The 19,770-nt window shown below is 41.0% G+C and overlaps 1 protein-coding gene across 5 annotated transcripts; it reads left to right on the plus strand.

Annotated features, from left to right (window-relative positions):
* The first annotated feature begins 48 nt into the window (after positions 1-48).
* sec31b (SEC31 homolog B, COPII coat complex component) lies at positions 49-17,354 on the plus strand. Of its 5 annotated transcripts, none has more exons than XM_028568180.1 (27): positions 49-227; positions 1,602-1,826; positions 2,568-2,763; positions 2,862-2,957; positions 3,480-3,620; positions 5,406-5,548; positions 5,638-5,737; positions 5,853-6,014; positions 6,518-6,670; positions 6,750-6,980; positions 7,071-7,145; positions 8,836-8,928; positions 9,041-9,158; positions 9,263-9,441; positions 9,524-9,650; positions 9,815-9,960; positions 10,348-10,521; positions 10,630-10,782; positions 10,894-11,080; positions 11,163-11,561; positions 11,674-11,712; positions 12,335-12,393; positions 13,529-13,654; positions 13,746-13,865; positions 13,971-14,042; positions 14,284-14,403; positions 16,002-17,354. In XM_028568180.1, the coding sequence occupies exons 2-27, from the start codon at positions 1,624-1,626 to the stop codon at positions 16,179-16,181; spliced, it is 3,792 nt and encodes a 1,263-aa protein (XP_028423981.1). In that variant the 5' UTR covers positions 49-227; positions 1,602-1,623; the 3' UTR covers positions 16,182-17,354. The 5 variants fall into 5 exon arrangements, with proteins under 5 accessions (XP_028423981.1, XP_028423984.1, XP_028423983.1 ...); XM_028568181.1 differs by lacking the exon at positions 49-227 and adding an exon at positions 1,162-1,314; XM_028568183.1 differs by lacking the exon at positions 14,284-14,403.
* Positions 17,355-19,770: the final 2,416 nt, after the last annotated feature.

The following is a 19,770-nucleotide window of genomic DNA, read 5'->3' on the forward strand; positions in this document are numbered from 1 at the left end:
CAAGGACTCCTGGGGGGTCCGCTGAACCCACTTTGGGAACCACTGGTTTAGGCCACTCCCAAATGAGAAATGTCCGTGTCGGCTACCGTAGCTCAGTGACAACACAGCAGAGTACTTTGATCGGAATCTACCTGCAGCTAAGCTAAGCTGCTAGCTTGGCTGATAAGTAGCTAGTTCTCCTGTTTGTTGTGAATGCGGACAGTCAGGCTGTGATTAAGACAGTTGACGTGAGTTTCTCTCAAAACCGTATTTATCTTTTTTCGCTGGGCCTAAACGTGTCTGACACACAGCTTCTCTGTTTGAATGTGGTAACAAGGGTGGTGGCTGTTTGATTACTAGCTAGCTAGAAGCAACGTCGGCTTCGGTTATATATTGCAGGCAAGATGCAACGTTAACCTGTTAGCTCATATGACTTCTTACTTATGTAGCTAGCTAGTGGCATGCATGAGACATCAACAGATCCCTTTAAACTATTGGAGTGATAGTTAGGTAACGTTAGTCGGCAATCAGATATTCTGTGTTCAATGTTATTAACTAACGTTAAGGCCAACGCTAAGTGTATGAAACGTGTTTGGAGCGACAGTTGTCAGGTTAGCTTACGTTGATTTAATTTCTAAGTGGTTTGGCGACGATTTAATATAGGTTATATCACCGGTAACTACAATGAAGTTACTGTGATGTCGTTGACTTATAATGTTGGTATAATAAACAGTGTGTAACACCGGTGGAAGCTAGCAGTTTGGGCAAACGTAAGTAAACGTTAGCCATCACTTTCAGGAAATAGTCCGAGGCAATTTGTCAGTAAGGGTGGCACACTGTTGGACCTAAAGTTAGAGGATTATTTCAATTGTGAGTGCAGATTTGTAAGGTATTGTATTGTTAACCCATAACAATATCATGCTCATTTTCAGGTTCATACTTGTGTTTTGCGTTTCTACTAGAACACGTTTACATGCTTTAATGTTTAAAAAAGCACATTATTTTTCTCATACTGTCTGTCTGGAAATACATGTATATGTCTGAAAAGATCTATTTTAGGGGCTGTCACTTTAAGCCCCCCTCCTGAAAAAGCCCAGTCAGCTCTGATTGGTCAGCGTTTCTGAGTCCTTTGCATCTGCGCACTCGCCAAGTCGTGTCCAGATAATAACGCAAGATTTGCAAATGTCTCGCAAGATGGTTGAGCTTAGGCATTGACCTCAAATAGTAAGGTTAGGATAGGTCGTCTGGCAGCGAATTTTACAAGAGTTTTAGCAAATCTAGGGTTACTATATTGGCACCACCCTCTCGGCATCTCTGCACCCTCATTGCAGCCGGGTAATGACTGTAACGCACTGTAGTGGCACTTTCTATATAGTATAGTTGTGACATCACAACCGTGTACAAAAGTCCAGACGGCTGATTTTAAGGCACAGTTTCTGAATAGAGGCTGTGTGCGCATTTCTTTTTGTATTGAGCATGATGATACTTTCACAGTAATCATATAGCAACCCGACCTGCTTTATAATTTAAAAAAAGTCATGGAAATGTCTCTTTTTACAATATAGGACCTTTAAGCAAATACATGTATTATCTTTGATGTAATGGAGTCCTCCCCTGTCCAGGACTTGAAAATTGTAAAGGAATATGAGACTGAAGGAGATCCAGAGGACTGCCCACCAGGCGTGGAGTCCTGCCGAACACCATCCTATCCACCTGGCCTTAGGAACATCAGCACAACAGCTTGATGCCTCTTTCAACACCACAGCTGCCCTAGAGATATTTGAGGTGGATTTCTCTGACCCATCTCTGGAGATGCAGCTCAAAGGGTCGTTACCCACCTCAAACAGGTAATTTCTAGAGGTAAACAAATAAGATACATGATACTACCACTGTCCATATCAGCCACCGTAGAGAAGGGATGTGGCTTTGTACTTTGATACAATACTTTGCTTCCTGCTTTATTTTGGTACTGGACTATCTCAGTTCTACCTCTAGCCACAGATATTGACTGTCACAGAAGTAGGGCCTGTGTTTATTTGGAAGCTCCAATATTTTGGTAGTAGTCAGGATTAATTTACCATCCTGGTAACACAGAATATTTATTAATAAATTCAACACACGCTTCACCCTTTCAGATCTGCGTGTTATCAACCTTTGTTTAAAGTTTGCATTTGAGAAAATATTTGCTTGATTAATTAGAAAATTTAACCTTGAATAATTATCTTGACACATAAATCACAAATCGTCATCCTTGCTCTCAGTCTTCTGTAGTTTGAAAAAGCAAAGTGTCTAGTGTTCACTTCAAACTATTTGGGCAAAGTTTGAAACAAATCTTGGCTGATTCCAAATGTAAACACTGGATTCTTCTTAAATTCATTCCCATCTGATTTCTACCTATTTTTATTATTCTTTTTTAAAAATTGAGGGTGACTTTTGCTCTAAAGGCAAAGTGTGAGACATTTAAACATATAGCATTTGTAGCAGCATGCAGAGGATTTGCCTAGCTAAAGACCAAGTGCATTTCAGCTTTGGCTACTATGAGTATGCCATTTGTAGGAAATAACTCGTATGCTTTTCCTATTCCATAGGTTGCACAGTATTGTATGGGTGAATTTCGGAATGGGAGCAGATGGTACTGGAGGGAGACTGGTTGGTGGCAGTGAAAATGGCACATTAACTGTATACAACCCAGAGGTCATAATGAGCTCCGGTGCAGACGCAGTAGTGGGACAGTCTGACAAACACACAGGACCCATCCGAGCACTCGATTTCAACCCTTTTCAGGTAAATGTCTTCAGTCAAAAAATCGCCTGCGTCCTTAGAGCTCTTTCCTGGTGCTGTAGTAAACACTATTCATCATTCTCAATTTGTCCTCTCCCCAGAGTAATCTCCTCGCTTCAGGAGCAAATGACTCAGAGATATATATCTGGGATCTGAACAACTTTAGCAGTCCAATGACACCAGGAGCAAAGTCACAGGTGGGTGCGTGATTAAGAGATCATAGGTTTAATGAAGCTCATTTTCTGTCGTGACAGATGAGTTGACGTCTTGTATTGATCTTGACCTAATTAAGTGTTGCGAGTCAAAACACCAAATACAGTATAAACCACAACTGGCAGCTTTCTTCCTGTTTTGTTACCTTTGTAGTTTCATCTCTGGGACTTAAGACTGAAAGAATGTTTTGTTATGGTTTCCATTTCATGTGTTGTGTAACTTCCCTTAGATAATGGGGTTAATGATGCCCTGCCACATGGACGTTTTCTTTATAAAACGATAATTTTTCAAGCAAGCCATTCATCATTGTCATAAAAGCAATTTACTTATAATGAATATCTCGATCCTACATCACTATCAGCAGCTTACTCTTAAGGGTCAATTAAATAGATACAAACAGTGTCCGCATGGCACAGGCCTTGCTATATCATCATTTGAATATCTATCTGTCTCAGACTCACAGTCAGGTTTGATTTGACAGTAACAGCCTTCGTTTCTTCTTTCAGCCTGCTGAAGATGTCAGTGTTGTGTCCTGGAACAGGCAGGTTCAGCATATCCTGGCCTCTGCTAACCCCAGTGGGAAAGCAGTCGTGTGGGATCTGAGAAAGAACGAGCCCATCATCAAGATCAGTGACCACAGCAACAGGGTTTGTGGCTTGTTCTTTTTTTTTTTAAATGGTGGCTTTTATAAAAAAAATACAAGCAAGTCCAATGTTATCTTCTGCAAAATCACTGCAACTTTGTCTTTCATGAATCCATCAATAAGGCTCATGTGCCACACTTCAGCAACATTTTTGGATGATGAAAGTGCTCATATTATGCTCATTTTCAGGTTCATAATTGTATGTAGAGGTTGTAGCAGAATATGTTTACATGGTTTAATTTTCAAAAAACACCATATTTGTTGTACTGCACATTGCTGCAGCTCCTCTTTTCACCCTGTGTGTTGAGCTCTCTGTTTTAGCTACAGAGTGAGGCATCTCACTTCTGCTCCATCTTTGTTGGGAGTCGCACATGCTCAGTAGCTAGGTACTACCCAGTCAGAAGCAGAGTATGAGTGCGTGCCATGCTAGCAGCTAGGCGAGCATTATAACGTGTTACAAAGTGTTACAAAGTAATTCCTATTTGTCAGTGTTTTCTGTTGGAGATGGTAAGTCCCTAACCTATAACGTGCACAAACATTAAACATTTGTATAGCAGTTATTCACAGACTTTGTCAATTTGTACACAGTGGCCACTGTTGCGCAATCAATGCAGGTCTGATCTAGCCTCGTGAGACCGTCCTGATATCGCGAGCTCCAGTTTTCCACTCGCAGATCAGTCTGGCATCTTGAGATAGAGAAAATTTGGAGCCGTTAGCCAAATGACCGGACCAATCAGCGTTGGTTTTGAGGCAGGTTTAGGTGGTGAATTTTCAGACAGCGGTAGCCCTAATTCTGTTAGCTGCTCGCTAATGCTTTTTTCTCTTGGAACCTTCTTTTGGAATATGGACCGGGAACCTGAAATGGTGCCTTTTATTCGTACATTCTCGTTACACAAACGGCAAATATCCTTTACCGACATGTTGCTTGCTTGCTGAGCTAACAGCTATGCTTTGCCTGCAGCAGCAGAGGCTTGTGGTTGTATTTTCATATGCTTCGTTGATCTGATTGGTTGATTTGGCCCGTCTATCACCAACATAGGTGATAGACAGACAGTTTATCCAATCAGCTAACCAGTATTTTTGCCCCTTCCCAAAAGTTCTTCAACGGAAAGTTCCCAGATGGATATGCCGAGCAAATGCGAAGCAATCCATCTGGCGGAGTCAGGTTAGGTCTGATCACTGGCCAGTCAAATAATTTTTATTTTATTGTATACAGTATGTAGTATCATAGGTACTTATACCATTAAAAATTCATAATTTGTGGTTTTCTATAAAAGAAAATCTCAATAAATGTCAATATTGCTAAAAAAAGAAAACATTTAAGTAGGGCTGCAACAGAATGAGAATTTTCCACCCTGCTTCTCTTAGCTATACTTTTTATTTGTTTTAGATAGATACTCAACATTATTACTAAAGTGGTTTCTTCAATACACTTTTACTTGTGGTAATGTCAGATATATTATTCACGCCAGCTGTCCAGTTGCAGTAAAATCCAGCGTACCTGCAGAGCAACAGCCACACACTAAACTGTTACAACTTTCAAGTCAAGTATCAGATTTGACCTGTGAGACTGAAGTTTTAGTGTCTCCGATCATCATCTATTTTGTGAAAACATCGGGTTTCTCAACTGATCATGAAATCATGAAGGTTTCGGGGGCAGCCTTCATTTTGATCATCTTATTAGGCCTTCCAGCCTTTTCAGGTTAGACAGAAAGTTAAATTAATAATGTTGCACCATGTAGAAAAATCTCTTTTATCATCCTAAATCGCATCTGTTATGTTATTTCAGATGCACTGTTCAGGAATGCTCTGGCACCCTGATGTGGCCACTCAGTTGGTGTTGGCCTCTGAAGATGACCGACTGCCAGTCATCCAGATGTGGGACCTCCGTTTTGCCACATCACCCCTTAAAGTCTTTGAGAACCATACAAGGTGAGGCTTTAACAGTTTGTGCTCATTTCAGTTGTTTAGTCATGTTGCAGAATTTACTGTATGTAGCTTCTGTTGGTGTTTTCTTCCAGGGGGATTCTGTCCATATCCTGGAGCCAGGCTGACTCTGAGCTCCTTCTGAGTAGTGCTAAAGACAACAGGATCCTCTGCTGGAATCCAAACACTGGAGAGGTATATGACGTGAATTGCTGCTTCTCTGTTGTGCTGGAATTGCCGTGCCTCCCCTCATTATTGTGACTTAATACCAATGCCATGGATTCTCACGTATCATTTCCTTCCATTTTAGGTGATTTACGAGCTTCCGACAACAAACCAGTGGTGTTTCGATGTCCAGTGGTGCCCCAGGAATCCAGCCCTGCTGTCAGCTGCCTCATTTGATGGGAGAATCACTGTCTACTCTGTTATGGGAGGCAGCTTGAAGGCTCAGCAGCAAAGCACAGCCAATAAGGTAGTGGCTGTTCTCACTGTGATGTATTTAATCCCGAAAGGCTGTGTTGCATTATTTGTCCACAAGATGGTGTTGGTGTGAAGGGATTGACATCGACTAATAAACAACAATATAAAATTTAATTTGAAAGATAGTTAAATGACTGCCTGGAATTTCAGAGGCAATTGACTGAAGTACGGCTGCAATTAACGATTATTTTCATAATATATTGATCTACTGATTGTTTTCTCAATTTAGCGATTAATCATTTGGTCAATAAAATGTCAGACAAATAATTAGAAAAGGCCATCACATTTTCACAGAGCATAAGTTGACATATTTAAATGTATATTTCCAAAATCCAAAGATACTCAAACAGCAGATGATGAAATTTTGACATTTTTGCTTAATTATTACCAGAATAATTGCTGATTCGTTCAATCGATTATTGTTATAATTATTATTATTTTAGCTCTGCCCCAACGAGTTGTGCTTGTTTTAACTTTTAACATTTTATTTTACAGATATCTTCCTCATTTGATTCAATGGATCCCTTTGGTACAGGGCAGGTGCTGCCTCCCCTCCAAGTTCCTCAGCCTACAGTCCAGGACACCATAGTTCCCCCCCTGAAGAAGCCACCTAAGTGGGTGCGCAGGCCAGTGGGGGCTTCCTTTGCTGTAAGTGGCAACATTAAAATATTTTATAAGCATGTTAATGGAAAAGGCATTTATGACTAAGCTGTTTTTTTTTTCTCAGTTCGGTGGAAAGCTGATAACCTTTGAGAATCCCCAGCTGCTTCCGGTGCAGAGCCCCCAGCCTGTCCCCAGACAAGTGTTTGTGAGCCAGGTTACCACGGAGACAGAGTTCCTCCAGCGCTCCAGGGAGCTGCAGGCAGCGCTGCAGTCAGGCTCCTTCAACAACTACTGCCAGGCCAAAATTCATAACGCAAAGTCCGACGCTGAGAAGGACATATGGAAGTTCCTCCTGGTGGGTCCTCACCTTGTCTTGATATGCAGACATAACACAAAGTCTTTTCTTTCTTTTTTTTAAAAGTGAATTTACTCTCCCCGTTTACAGGTAAACTTTGAGGATGAAGCCCGCGTTAAATTCCTCCGACTTTTGGGTTTCAGTAAAGATGAATTGGAGATAAAGGTATTCTGCCTCTGATAATAAATAATAATAAATAATAAATGTAGCTGTTACTAGGGATGCACCGATACCACTTTTTTTAAGACCAAGTACAAGTACTTACATTTGGATACTCCCCGATACCAAGTACCGATATGAGTACCTAATAACCAGTACTTAATTTGTAAAGTGGGAGGTCCCGGAGCGCAGAGGGGGGTGGATCCGGCGACTCAAAACGGGGGTTGGAGGTAACTGAACAAAACAACAACTTAAGCAAACTTTGTTGTCTTTTTGACATTTTTGAGTGAAATGAGGCTATAACAGCAGTCTCAACCAGCACAAGAGCAGCGCCGCGCTGTTGAAGTGCCTCCCCTCCCTCCGTCCCTCTCTCCCCTCCGTCTTACCCTGAAAATTCACCTCAAAGCGCATCGAAAATGCAAACACAAGATTTTTGTGGAACTTCAATGGGGAATAACGACTAACAAAACAGATAACAACATTGAACACTACACAAACAGTAGTTTTATTTTTTTCATTTAGGCGCTTAATTTTTTCTGGTGAGACAGGAGGTGCCGGATCGAATAAAAAAGGTTCCGGATCCAACGTCGGAGGTGCCGGAACATGTTCCAGCTCAAATTAAGCCCTGCTAATAACCCCTTTGGGTCCGAGGGTGTTTTCAGACACACAGATGATTCTGGCTCTGATATTGTTGTCAATTAGAACAAATCAGAACAAAGCAGTATTTACAAATTACCATGCCTTTTTTCTCTTCAAAGCTCAGTGCCCCTGGGCTGGCCATTTCCCTGAGCTAGTGATCAATAAAATGAATCCAGTATTCCTAATATCAATAATATAATATCAAACTACAGAGTGAAATTCAGAAAGAATGAAGAACGCAAAGTCAGATGACGTCATTTACGTGCATAGCCATGTGGATTTACTGCTCCAGCGGCGAGGATGGTTTGTTTACACCAGCAGCTAAGTTTACAAGATGTTGTCCAAATTTAAAGACTTGTAGCTATATAACTATATAAACCGGTAGACTACAAACCGACCGCTTTTGGTTTAGCATGTTTGTAAAAATAAATAAAAAATCGCTGTTTGCAGAGTAGTGCTGTGGTTGGTAAAACAGCACTGTGTAGAGACCGCATGTAGACGGATCAGATTGAAATATCGTTCTCTTCATGTTTATGCCTGTTAAGCTGATGAGAGATATTGGGCTGACACTGCTACTCCAAATATCAGTGGTGGCGCTCACGGCCAACAGGCTGCTGATGTGCTTCTTGACAAAGCAGCTTTTGAAACACGGTTTCTGTGTTGTGGTGACGGCTAGGAAGCTCATACCTCGGCTCCAGTACACTGAGAAGACGTCGAAACCCAGTATTATTAACGACAGTGGCTGGCCGTCAAGTGCAATCCTGTATTGTGTTAGAGCCTCTATTTTTGCAACCAAAAAATCGGCTGGCATTGCTCCTCTTCCGTCGCCTATACCTGCTCGACCGAGAACTTAATGTCCTGTTGCTATGAGGTAGTATCGGGTGTGGTAGTATCGGAGAATTTTTTTAATTACGAGTACATGCGCACGGCATCGGACTAATACCCGATATTGGTATCGGTGCATCCCTAGCTATTAGCTGATATCTTTCATATATATGAATGTACCTGTTACTCATATCCTTTATGTCTTAGCTCTAAAACTGTTGTGGTTATTCAGATTTCAAAATGCCTGGGGAAGAGTCTTCAGCACAATGGACACGGAGTCGATGCCAAAGATCTGGCAGAAAAGATGCAGCGGCTCTCCACCGAGGTCAGCAAGTCTGCACACAAAATGTTTAAATTCAAATATTTTTGTTGTTATTTGCATACCAAGTTTTGCAGCACTTTTTTACTGTAAAACATATGCTCTGTTCTATTTGCAGAGGTCTGATGTAGCAACTGCGGTATGTGATGCTAGAACTTCTGGTTCTGTTTCACCGGCAGACTTCTTTAGTCAGACCCCAAAGGAGAACGCCAACTTCCAGATCCCTGTATCATGTGGTAAAATCCCTCATCTGCACACACATCTCAGTATTGAGATTGCAAATTAAACTGCAGTTTATGTTGCTGTTTTGAAGGCTAATGACCTTGTCATTCTTTTGAAGATACGAATGGTTTAATAAGCCAGGCGCTGCTGGTTGGTAACTTTGAGGGAGCTGTGGATCTGTGTCTGAATGATGGTCGTTACGCTGAAGCCATCCTGTTGTCTATCAGCGGAGGAGAGGAGCTGCTCAAGAAAACTCAGCAAAAATACCTAAGCAATCAAAAGAACAGCATTTCAATGGTAAGAGTGTGTTTGATTCATTCTGTTTCAGTTGGTGCAATCACAGAGGGGAACACTGAATTGAATTTGTTTGCAACTGTAGCTGATATCATCAGTGGTGACCCAGAACTGGAGAGACATAGTGCAAAGCTGTGAGTTGGACAATTGGAAGGAGGCTCTCGCTGCTCTGCTGACTTACGCTCACCCTGAAGATTTTGCCCGCCTGTGCGGTAAGTTGCTCACAAGTGTAGCAGCACATTGTTCATGCTGCGACTTGCCTCGCTTTCAGGTGAACTCTTCCGTTTCAGGAGTACTTGTTTTACTTGCTGAATAACCTTTTTGTTTGTATTCATGCTACCTTATATCCGTATAATTCTGCAATTCTTCTTGGTAGATACCCTGGGAGGCCGGTTGGAACATGAGAGGACAGAGAAGCGCTGCCTGCAGGCCTGTCTGTGTTACATCTGCTCTGGGAACATTGAGAAGCTAGTGGAGTGCTGGGCCTTGCATAGAGACTGCTCCTCCCCTCTTGGTCTAGAGGTAAAATCTTTGTAAAGGTTTTCTCTGGGCTTGGCATGAACAAAATACAGTTTTAATGAAAGTGTTGCATCAAGCACAAAAAAGCAAATGTGAAATATGTGTGGAGTCTTGTTTTTATGTGCTACCACATGTGAAAATGATCGACAAGTAGAGTAGAATATTAACCTAGGAGAAGCTGGTAAATGGTTTTCATGGTAAGGATCCCACTCATATATGAGGAATTAGGAAGGGTTGCTTGTACTGACATGCAAAACTGTAGCAGTTTGAGAAGAACTTCTAATAGAATTTGTATTGGCTGCAATTACAGCTTACCGTTGTAGCCTGAAGGTAGGTGCACTGAGGAATGTACCAGTCACAGTGGTATGTTTGTGTCTGTGTATTTTTCAGGATCTAGTTGAAAAAGTAATGATGCTGCGTAAGTCAATCGAACGCCTCCGCAACAGCGAGGTGGCTGTCCAGAGCCCCATCCTGGCCGAGAAGCTAACCTGCTACGCTGGCATACTGGCTGCTGAGGGCAGTCTGGCCACTGCCATGGCCTACCTGCCTGAGAACTCAGAGCAAGTAAGAGGCATAGCAGTAACCTCATTTCAAAACCCAAAAGTCATAGCTTTGCTCCGTTAGGATTGTGATAAATACCTTTTGTGTGTTTGCACAATTTTGCCTTCCCAGGCTGGGATCACAATGCTGAGAGACAGGCTGTTCCACGCTCAGGAAGAGGCTGCCGTTGGACAGCAGCCTTCAAACTCCTTTAACAGAGTGAATGCGTCCACAGCTAAGCCCACTCCTGCTGCTCAAGCTCCTGCAACAAAAGCACAAATTGTGGTATAAATTTATCAGCAATTGAAAGCGTTAAAGCATACATTCACCATTGTGTAATTATTGATGTTTGAACTATTCTTTAAGACAGAATGTTATTTTTCCCCCCAACTGTAGAGTCAGTACCAGCCATCTGCTCCTTACCAGGCTGCCCAACAGCAGCCTCCTATGCCGTCGTTTTTTACCCCACAAACTCCAACCAACACCGGGCCTGGTCTGCCGCCGCCTTCTCATGTACTGCCGCCCAGCGCGACTAGCCCTGCCTTGAGGCCTGCCTACCCCCAACATAATGCTCCGGCTCAAGGTTTAACGTTGACTATTTGTATTCTACTTTCAGGTGTTTCAGGCTGATTTTATTTGATGTAATAGTCCTTGTCCTTTCTTAGGTTTCCTTCCTCATCAGCCATTCCAGCCTCAGCCTATGCCCATTGGTGGACGCTCAGGCTTCCCTCCTCCAGGTCCTTCTATGCCAGCTGCTAACTTATCAGGACCCCCACTACCGCCTCCGTCATCGACCTCCAAGGGCCTGCCCCCCATGCCCAGCCCCGGGGTGCCACCGACACGCTTCATGTCGTCTACCTCTTTTCCTTCAGGCCCCATGCCACCCAGCTCCCAGCCCGGAGCCCCAGTTCCCATGTACCCAGGTGGCCTGCACAACCAGGGGCCTGCAACCCCCATGGCATCTGGTCCCTATGTCCCTCTTGGATCAGGTTACCCACAGGGAGGCCCCGGGGCTCCTGCAGTAAAGCCCTTCTCGGCCCCAGCTGTGGCCCCACCTCCTACAGGTAGATGCCACTTTGATTTCTAGAGACAGATCTACACATAACAGATGTTAACAGGAATCTGTTGCTGATGCTTATTGAGTTTTATTCCGCTGTCCACCTCATTTGGCTGCAGGATTCTTTCCCTGGCTGAATTCCCAGTCTGACATTCGAGGTGACAGAGTTAGGGTTGGATATGGAATAAGAGTGCATCGAAATATACACGAGTGACCAGAAAAACAACAGTACAACACAAAATCCCTAAATTTTTTTGTATTAGATTGCACTCATCGTACAGGGTTTCTATATTTTTCTGGTCACTTAGTGTATTTTTGATGGTGTATGCTTTGCCGCTGTATGCTTGAGGGAAATGTAGTAACTTTATATATTTGTATGGATGTCCGCTTAAAACACAATAAACAAAACCACAGTTTTTAGGCTTGAATAAAGATACTGTCGGTCTTATTTTGGATCATACAGTGTCAGCCCTTTTTAAAGATAATATACACATATGTTAGTAATGAAGACATATTACAACCTGTTTAATTGATACATACATGTTTGAGCTCAAAAAGATATGCATGTGATATTGTTACTGTTGAGTGATTATTAGGATGCCCAAATTTTGTTTCTGCATAAACTGCTGAAATATTTTGCTTAATGGCGTGTTTTTGCCATGTAGACTAACCTTGGCTAAAGAAATTGTCTTGTGTAGACAATACCTGACTGCTTGAGTGTGAGCACAGGAAAATAATATACCTCTAGTCATTTAAATTCTCACTCATCTTCTGATTTAGGACCCCATGAAGGCTGGAATGACCCACCAGCAGTACGAGGTGGACCCAGGAAGAAGAAGGTACTTGTGCATTTATGTGCAATATTTCCTTTTAATATATCCTAAATTGGAATGATAAACTTGCATATGTGTGAGCAGACTTTCCTTCATTTAGTGTTCCAGTCTACAGCTATTGCTTTTACCACAGATCAAATCAAACGAATAATAATCAGGATTCGACATTAAGCATGGCCCGTGGCCACAAAAAGTCTCTTTGTGGCCACCAACTATCCCCAGCAGGTGGCCCCCTTTGGCCACCATGCAGGTTTCTCTTGAGAATGAGACCGGAGAACGTACAGTCCCTTTCATGGGGCCAGTCCTTGAAAATATTAGCATCTATCCATGATAATTCCTCTTTGTTACAAAAAATCAATCCAAGGTTCTTCTTACCCTGTAAAAAACAAGAAATCAGCCAAAAAACAATTCATTTTTTAATACATTTTTCATCAATCAAATCCAATGTATTTGTCACATATACAATCATGCACAGTACAATGTGCAGTGAAATTCCGTCTCAATAAAAACAATAACAATAAAATCCATATAAATAATGACATTATTATTATTTTATTTTTTTGTTTACCTGAGTCACTCAATCTTTCCACGTATCTCATGTTAACGGTAGAAAAACATCTTTGAGTGAAAGTACCACTCTAAAATGCTATGATATGTAGTACATCGCTGTGTAGTAGCAATACTGGGCAAAGTAAAATTATTCAACCAAGGGCTCAGTTTAATTATTTAATGTATTGTTCATTCTTAAAGCTGCACCGATGAATATTTGATTAATAACAATAAGTTAAATGACTAGACGTAATTTGAAAGGGGTCGTGCAGAGTGACAATCCCTCAGAGAATTATGACTGTACTCTCATTAACCTAATTTCCGTCAGCAGAGGGTGGATGTGTTCAGCAAACAAGCTTTGATAAACCTGCTACCTGGTTACCTGGCTACCTGCTAATACTAAAAATCTGATGGACAAAGTTAGCAACTACAAACTGACTAAAGTTGAACATCCAGTCAGCTTGTTGTGGAGTTCCTCTGCCTCCAAGTAGCCAAAAAAAAAAACAATATATCTTATTATCAAAGCTTGCTCAGTTTCAGTGTTTTCTAACCTTCCTCTCACTGACTGGATGTTACTGTTGTGTGTTCGTAGGTCCCTGATAACTACACTCCACCAGCCCCCATCACTGCCCCTGTGATGGGATTCCCTGTGGAGGCCCCTCAGCCCCACAACCACGCCCAGGTCCCACCTGGAGCCCCACAGGAGCCCAGCGTGCAGGTTGGTGTGTGACAAGGGGCTGTCCTCTGAATTCTCACATTCAGAGGACCACCTTGTCAACACCTTGTATCTGTGTCTTTGTTTTCCTCAGCTCCTCCAGCAGCTGCCAGCAGAGAGGGTGGAGCAGAAAGAAATCCCCGCTGAACACATGGTTCTCAAATCCACCTTTGACAGCCTGGTGCAGCGCTGCCAGCTCGCAGCCGGAGACCCAGTAAGTCTCACTGTGTTTTGCTGTTTGCAGTAAAGCTTGGATAAGTTCAGGCAAGATGTTTGGGTTTCATTGGATATAAAATGACCACAACTATTTCCTTTTCAGCAAACCAAAAGGAAACTTGATGATGCAGTCAAACGTTTGGCATACCTGTACGACAAGCTGAGAGAGCAGTCGGTAAGAAATGATTACATGTGCACATGTTATCAAGGAAAACCACATTCCCTCTAATTGAGACCTTATTGATTACTCCTCTTAAACTAATAAAGATGTTGGTTTTTATTACCACTAAGAGTCTTTACAGTGCACCCAAATCACACAGAAACTGCTAACTAACAAACTAACAAATCTCCATCTACCTACATTGTATTTGGGTTGCAGAATAATTGATTGTTCACATTGTACGTTTGCTTTCCAGATATTATTTAGAGCAGCATGTTGCAATGTCAGGGGAAAAGGAAAACGTACAAAACGACAAGTTGGGAAGAGTAAAGACAAACAGCCCAGGGAGTCAAGAAAAATAACTCCCCAAGCTGAAGTTAGTTTGTTAATCAACAGTTGACACACCCCTGCTAACCAATGTCCTGGGTTAAATGACACCTTTCTAATTTAATTATCTCCTTCTCTTCTAATAAAAACAAAACCGTTAAAAAAAACAACAAAAAAAGTCACAACCTGCATTGACAGAAAGTGTATTTTTATTTCTACACACACAGCGAGGTGCAGACCAGTGTAAGCTTCAAGGTTGCACAGGTTCATCAAAATGAAAATACGTTGTGGCCAGGATAGCTCAGTTGGTAGAGCGGGCGCACCTATGCGGAGGTTCATGCCTTGACGCAGAAGGTCCAGGGTTTGAGTCCGACCTGGGACGATTCCCTGCATGTCTTCCTCCTCTCTCCCCCCCTTTTTTTTTTTTTAAGATTCTTTTTTGGGGCTTTTCCCTTTTATTTTAAAGTTTATAGACATGAAAGGGGGAGAGAGATGGGGGATGACATGCAGCAAAGGGCAGCAGATCGGATTCGAATTCTATGCCGCTGCAGGACTCTCTCCCCCTTTCACAAATTTCCTATCGATTAAAGGTGAAAATGCCCCATAAAATCTTAAAAAAAAAAAAATTTAAATACATTGCACAACTTTTCTCTATCACACCACTGCCTAATTCGCCGAAGATTTTCTGCTGTACTAACCGTTTTAAAGACCTCATATTATGCTCATTTTTAGGTTCATAATTATAAATTTACAGGTTGTACCTGAATAGGATTACATGGTTTAATTTTCAAAAAACACCATATTTGTTGTACTGCACATTGCTGCAGCTCCTCTTTTCACCCTGTGTGTTGAGCTCTCTGTTTTAGCTACAGAGTGACGCATCTCACTTCTATTCCATCTTTGTTGGGAGTCGCACATGCACAGTACCTAGGTAAGGACAACTAGCCAGTCAGAAGCAGAGTAGGGCGGGCCCTGACAAGCAAGCTAGTGTGATCCAAAACAAACTCGCTGCAGCCGGTAACCATGGCTTCGTCTCAGCCGTACATGTTCGAACCCGTGTCTGATCCCGAAACACAGGCAGAACAACCCGTACCAGCTTCGCAACCTAGACTGGAGCAAGACGTTTCAGAGTGGTAAGTTATTTAAATGTTAACAAATTAGTCTTTCATACGTAACATTTTAATCTGAACTCTTCGGGCCTCCGCTCTGACTAGCTTGGTTTGAGGGCATGCCACGCTAGCAATTAGGCGAGCATTATAACGTGATACAAAGTGACGCAAAATGACGCGCGTTCATCGCGGAAGTAAAGGCTGGACTACAATAGAGCAGTTTGGAACAGTTCGCAAACAGTGTTTTTCTGTGGGTGATGGTAACTCCCTTTGGGGTGGACTTTGGGCTTTTTCACTTTGTAACCCTATTACATGCACACAAAAACATGTATAACACAATAAAGGAAAGGGAAAAAGCCCAAAAAGCATAATATGAGCACTTTAATACTCATGTATCAAGTAATTTATCAAAAATGAAAACATACTCAAGTTTTGGACTGTTGGTCAAGATGTCTTAGTGGGTGCTGGGTATTTTCTGACATTTTATAGACTAAACATCTGGTGCCACATAGTAACGTGTAATATTTTTGTCTCTTAGCTCTCTCACAACATCCTGAACGGGCTCCACGAGATCAGCCGCTGTGTGGCGAGCCAGAACTACCAGCGGGGTCTGGAGGTCCACACCCAGGTGGTCAGCAGCAGCAACTTCAGCGAGATTTCCGCCTTTATGCCCATCCTCAAAGTGCTCATGACCATCGCCAACAAGCTGGGCGTCTAACAACACCAACAACCACACTTCAGTGTTATCATTTTTGTTATATATGTATTTATTTCTTTTTGACCTGATGGCGTGCTTTGATAATGAGAATATTTACTGATGATATTGCAGATTGTGGTCTTCATCACTTACATACATGTTCCTTCCTGGAGGCTGGTTTGGGCAGCGAGGTGGATTTTTGTAGAGATTCGTCGATGTTGCTGTGGTTATTGTACGATAAAAATGAATGTAATTCTGAAAGTTGTGATTCTGTGTAAAATGTTGATGAAATATAATAAGTTTGAATTAAGGCGGTGTTTGTACAAGTAGTTGCATTTTCATAGTCCACATTACACTCTACACCCGTGCATATTTTTTGGGGATTGAAGACATACAGTGCTCCAACTGCAGAAAACAAATCTAGCAGCTTTTACATCCAAGGTAGGGGTGGAAATGCTAAGAATAAAATTTGGGTTGCACTTACTATATATCCTGTCGGTGTAGTTTGTACCAGGGAGAAACCAGGCCGACACTCATTTTCTGTTTACTAAATAATTTCACAACAAGCATCAAGGAAACTATGTAACATAAATACTGATTGTTCTCTTCACCCGATGTAACTGATAGTGTCCAGTTGATTGTGCCATGAGGGGCTTTTGGGCTGAAGCACTGCAGAAGAATGCCAAACAGTGATGGTCCAGTTGCTGTTTTATTTTCTTCTCCATTTTGTGTTAACGGAGCCCTATTAGCACGGCTAATTTCCTGATAGCCTGTGTGAGTGACTGAATCTTTTTTTTTTCTTTTTACCCCCTGACTTGCTTCAGTGTGCTGAGTTCACATGGCAGCTCATAAACAAAAATTACATTAATTTATGTTGAACTGCGAATGAAATGACATCTGTGCTTTTATTCATCTTTCTACTTCAAGTCTTATCCTTTTGTGACACGGAATTAGTTTAGTTTTTTGTTTTAGATTAGATCATATGATGATACCAACTTAAATGAACTGACAAATGAAAACAGGATATTCTGAGGTTTGTAGCTGGACATGAAGCTGGATAGTTTGGTGTATCATGGCAGCAGAAGGCAGTAAAGTGCCTCAGTGCCCATTTTGGTTGCACAGATATTTATACAATCCATGTTGCTTACTTTACTCATGTCAGTATCTTTTTCAAATAAAACTTCACTTCATAGATTTTGAGACTTGATTCACTTTTTTATTCTAAACATATTGATACATGTGATTCCAATTTTAATAAGGCATCATTCAGAAAGGGTAGCTGATGGCTTTATTAATGGTTACGAAATCATTGTTTTATCGATTGGTTTGGTCATTAAGAACAACTTTGGGGTTGCAAGGCTTTACAAAATGGCAATGCAATTTCTTCTTGGCTATCTCTTAAGTCCATTATTTACTTTTTCTTTTGGTTTATTATAAAAGTGAAAAAACCTGCAATCCCTTTATTAATGGACTTTAATAATGTTTGCAAAATCTGTAAATTATTAGAAAGTGAGCTGACCATTACTATTAATGACATGGTATTGAATTTGGCAACTTGACCCTTGGGCTGATTAATGTCTTATTACCTCATTAAGCATTATTAAATAATTCATTAGTAAAGCTCTTTTTGTTACAGCTTTATAAAAGGATTTCACATTTAGGCATGTGTAGTTTTAGTACATTTTGCCCTTAGTTAAGGTAGACAAAGTATCATGAACAGATACATTTATTTGACAGCTATAGTTACTTCAGATTTTAGGTACAAAACATATAATGAACAATTAGAAAATGAAGGAGTGCTATGGATTAAACTAACTAACAGTGTATAAAGCAGTTACAAATCTCGACTACTTAAATTAAACTGCTATCAAAATGTAAAATACTAACACTTTACTTTTATTATTTATTTTGCTTCTTTAAGTAACATTTTTTAATGCAGGAAACGGTATTTTAACATAATGGCATTGTTGCTTTTGTTTGTTACTTCTTCTCGGCTATTTCCATTTTGAACAGCAGATGTCTCTCTCACTCTCTAACATGTTGTTTCAGTGTTGATGCACACAAGTACCACCAGCACAGTGTTCTGCATCTACTCCTATTTTATACAGTCTATGATCTACACCCACAGGTAAAATACTTTACTTTAAGATTAAGATTAAAACAGACATTGATCCCGCAAGGGAGAATTACATTTTGTTTCACTCTGTAGTTGGTTATTACACACAATACACACACAAAAAAAAACCAGAGCTGATGCTCTATTTTCCTACTTCAACTAAAAGCACTTAAATGCACCAAAAAAGCGTTTCATAATTTATTAGATTTCATTCACTGTTTAATTCTGAGGGTGTGCTCTGTCAGTCTGCAAGCTGGCACACGTGGTTCACGCCCCCCTCCACCATTGGTCCAAGACAGAGAAAATCATGAGTCAGGATCTCGCTGCTGACTGGCCGGTTAGATACGCTGCGTGCTGCGTGGCGTGAATGGGTTTGAACTGCAGTAACCCCCGGTAACCTCCCGTCACATCCGTGTGGGGTGATGCTAATATAATGCAACTTCACACCACACATCACCAGATCATCATACCACAGTAGCGCCCTGAGTCATGCTGTACTCTCCCTTTATGGGGCATGTGGCCTCAGGAGTTTAATAAAGTTGCATTGCGCTGAGTAATCACCTGTGCAAAAACACTCAAGTCCTTCCATTCTATGCTACTTTATACTTCTTATCCTCTACATTTAAGTAGAAAATGTATATATTTTTAACCCACTACATTTGTCTGAGGACTGTAGTCACTTTGCAAATTCTCATTTCTATTATAAAAATATAATCAACGAATTCTGAAGTATTATTATAGCTAACTGGCAGTAGTAGTAGTAATAGAAAGAATTAGCTCATTAATTATTAACATTAAAGTGATGCTTACACATTTACATCAGTAATTATTATCTAATAATATGATTTACTAATCTGAAATGAATCTGCATATGATGAGTACTTTTACTTCAGTTACTTTAAGTATATTTTGATAATAGAATTTGCTAATACAATTTTGAATGCACAGCTGAGAGCAGAGTATTTCTGTAGTGGCATTGCTACTTTTACTTGAGTAAAGGATGTGAGTACTTCCTTTCACAAAAGGTGAACAGTATGGCGGAATGTAACTAAGTACATTTACTCAAGTAGTGCACTTAAGTACACTTTTAAGGTTCTCTTGCTTTACTTGAGCATTTCCATTGTCTGCTTCTTTCTACGTCAAGGGAAATATTGCATTTTTCACTCCGTTATCTGACATCTATACTAAAGTAGTACTAACTACTTTGCGTTATGGTTTTATATAAAAATATATCAGTTTATAAGATAGGATGCATTGCTATAGATGAGACAACATATAAAGACATTAAGACAACCAAGATAGGAAGTTGTTCAGATCCAAAGCATGAGCTCCACCTCCACCAGAAAGTATGCACAATAGTATAGAATACTCTGAAAAGAGGTACTTTTACTTTTGATACTTTAAGTACATTTTGACAATGATGCTTAAGGCCTTTTCCTTGTAACAGAGTATTTTTTTTCATTGTGGTATTACTACTTTTACCTAAGAAAAGAA

This window comes from Perca flavescens, chromosome 21 (genome assembly GCF_004354835.1).
Source record: "Perca flavescens isolate YP-PL-M2 chromosome 21, PFLA_1.0, whole genome shotgun sequence".
NCBI classification, from domain to species: Eukaryota; Metazoa; Chordata; class Actinopteri; order Perciformes; family Percidae; genus Perca; species Perca flavescens.

Bases quoted from the DNA above. Each gene is read 5' to 3' on its own strand.
- sec31b (XM_028568180.1), top strand. From the start codon at position 1,624: ATGAGACTGAAGGAGATCCAGAGGACTGCCCACCAGGCGTGGAGTCCT. The intron at 8,929-9,040 runs GTCAGCAAGTCT...TTCTATTTGCAG, and splicing joins TGCAGCGGCTCTCCACCGAG to AGGTCTGATGTAGCAACTGC. The intron at 14,404-16,001 runs GTTAGTTTGTTA...TTTGTCTCTTAG, and splicing joins AAATAACTCCCCAAGCTGAA to CTCTCTCACAACATCCTGAA.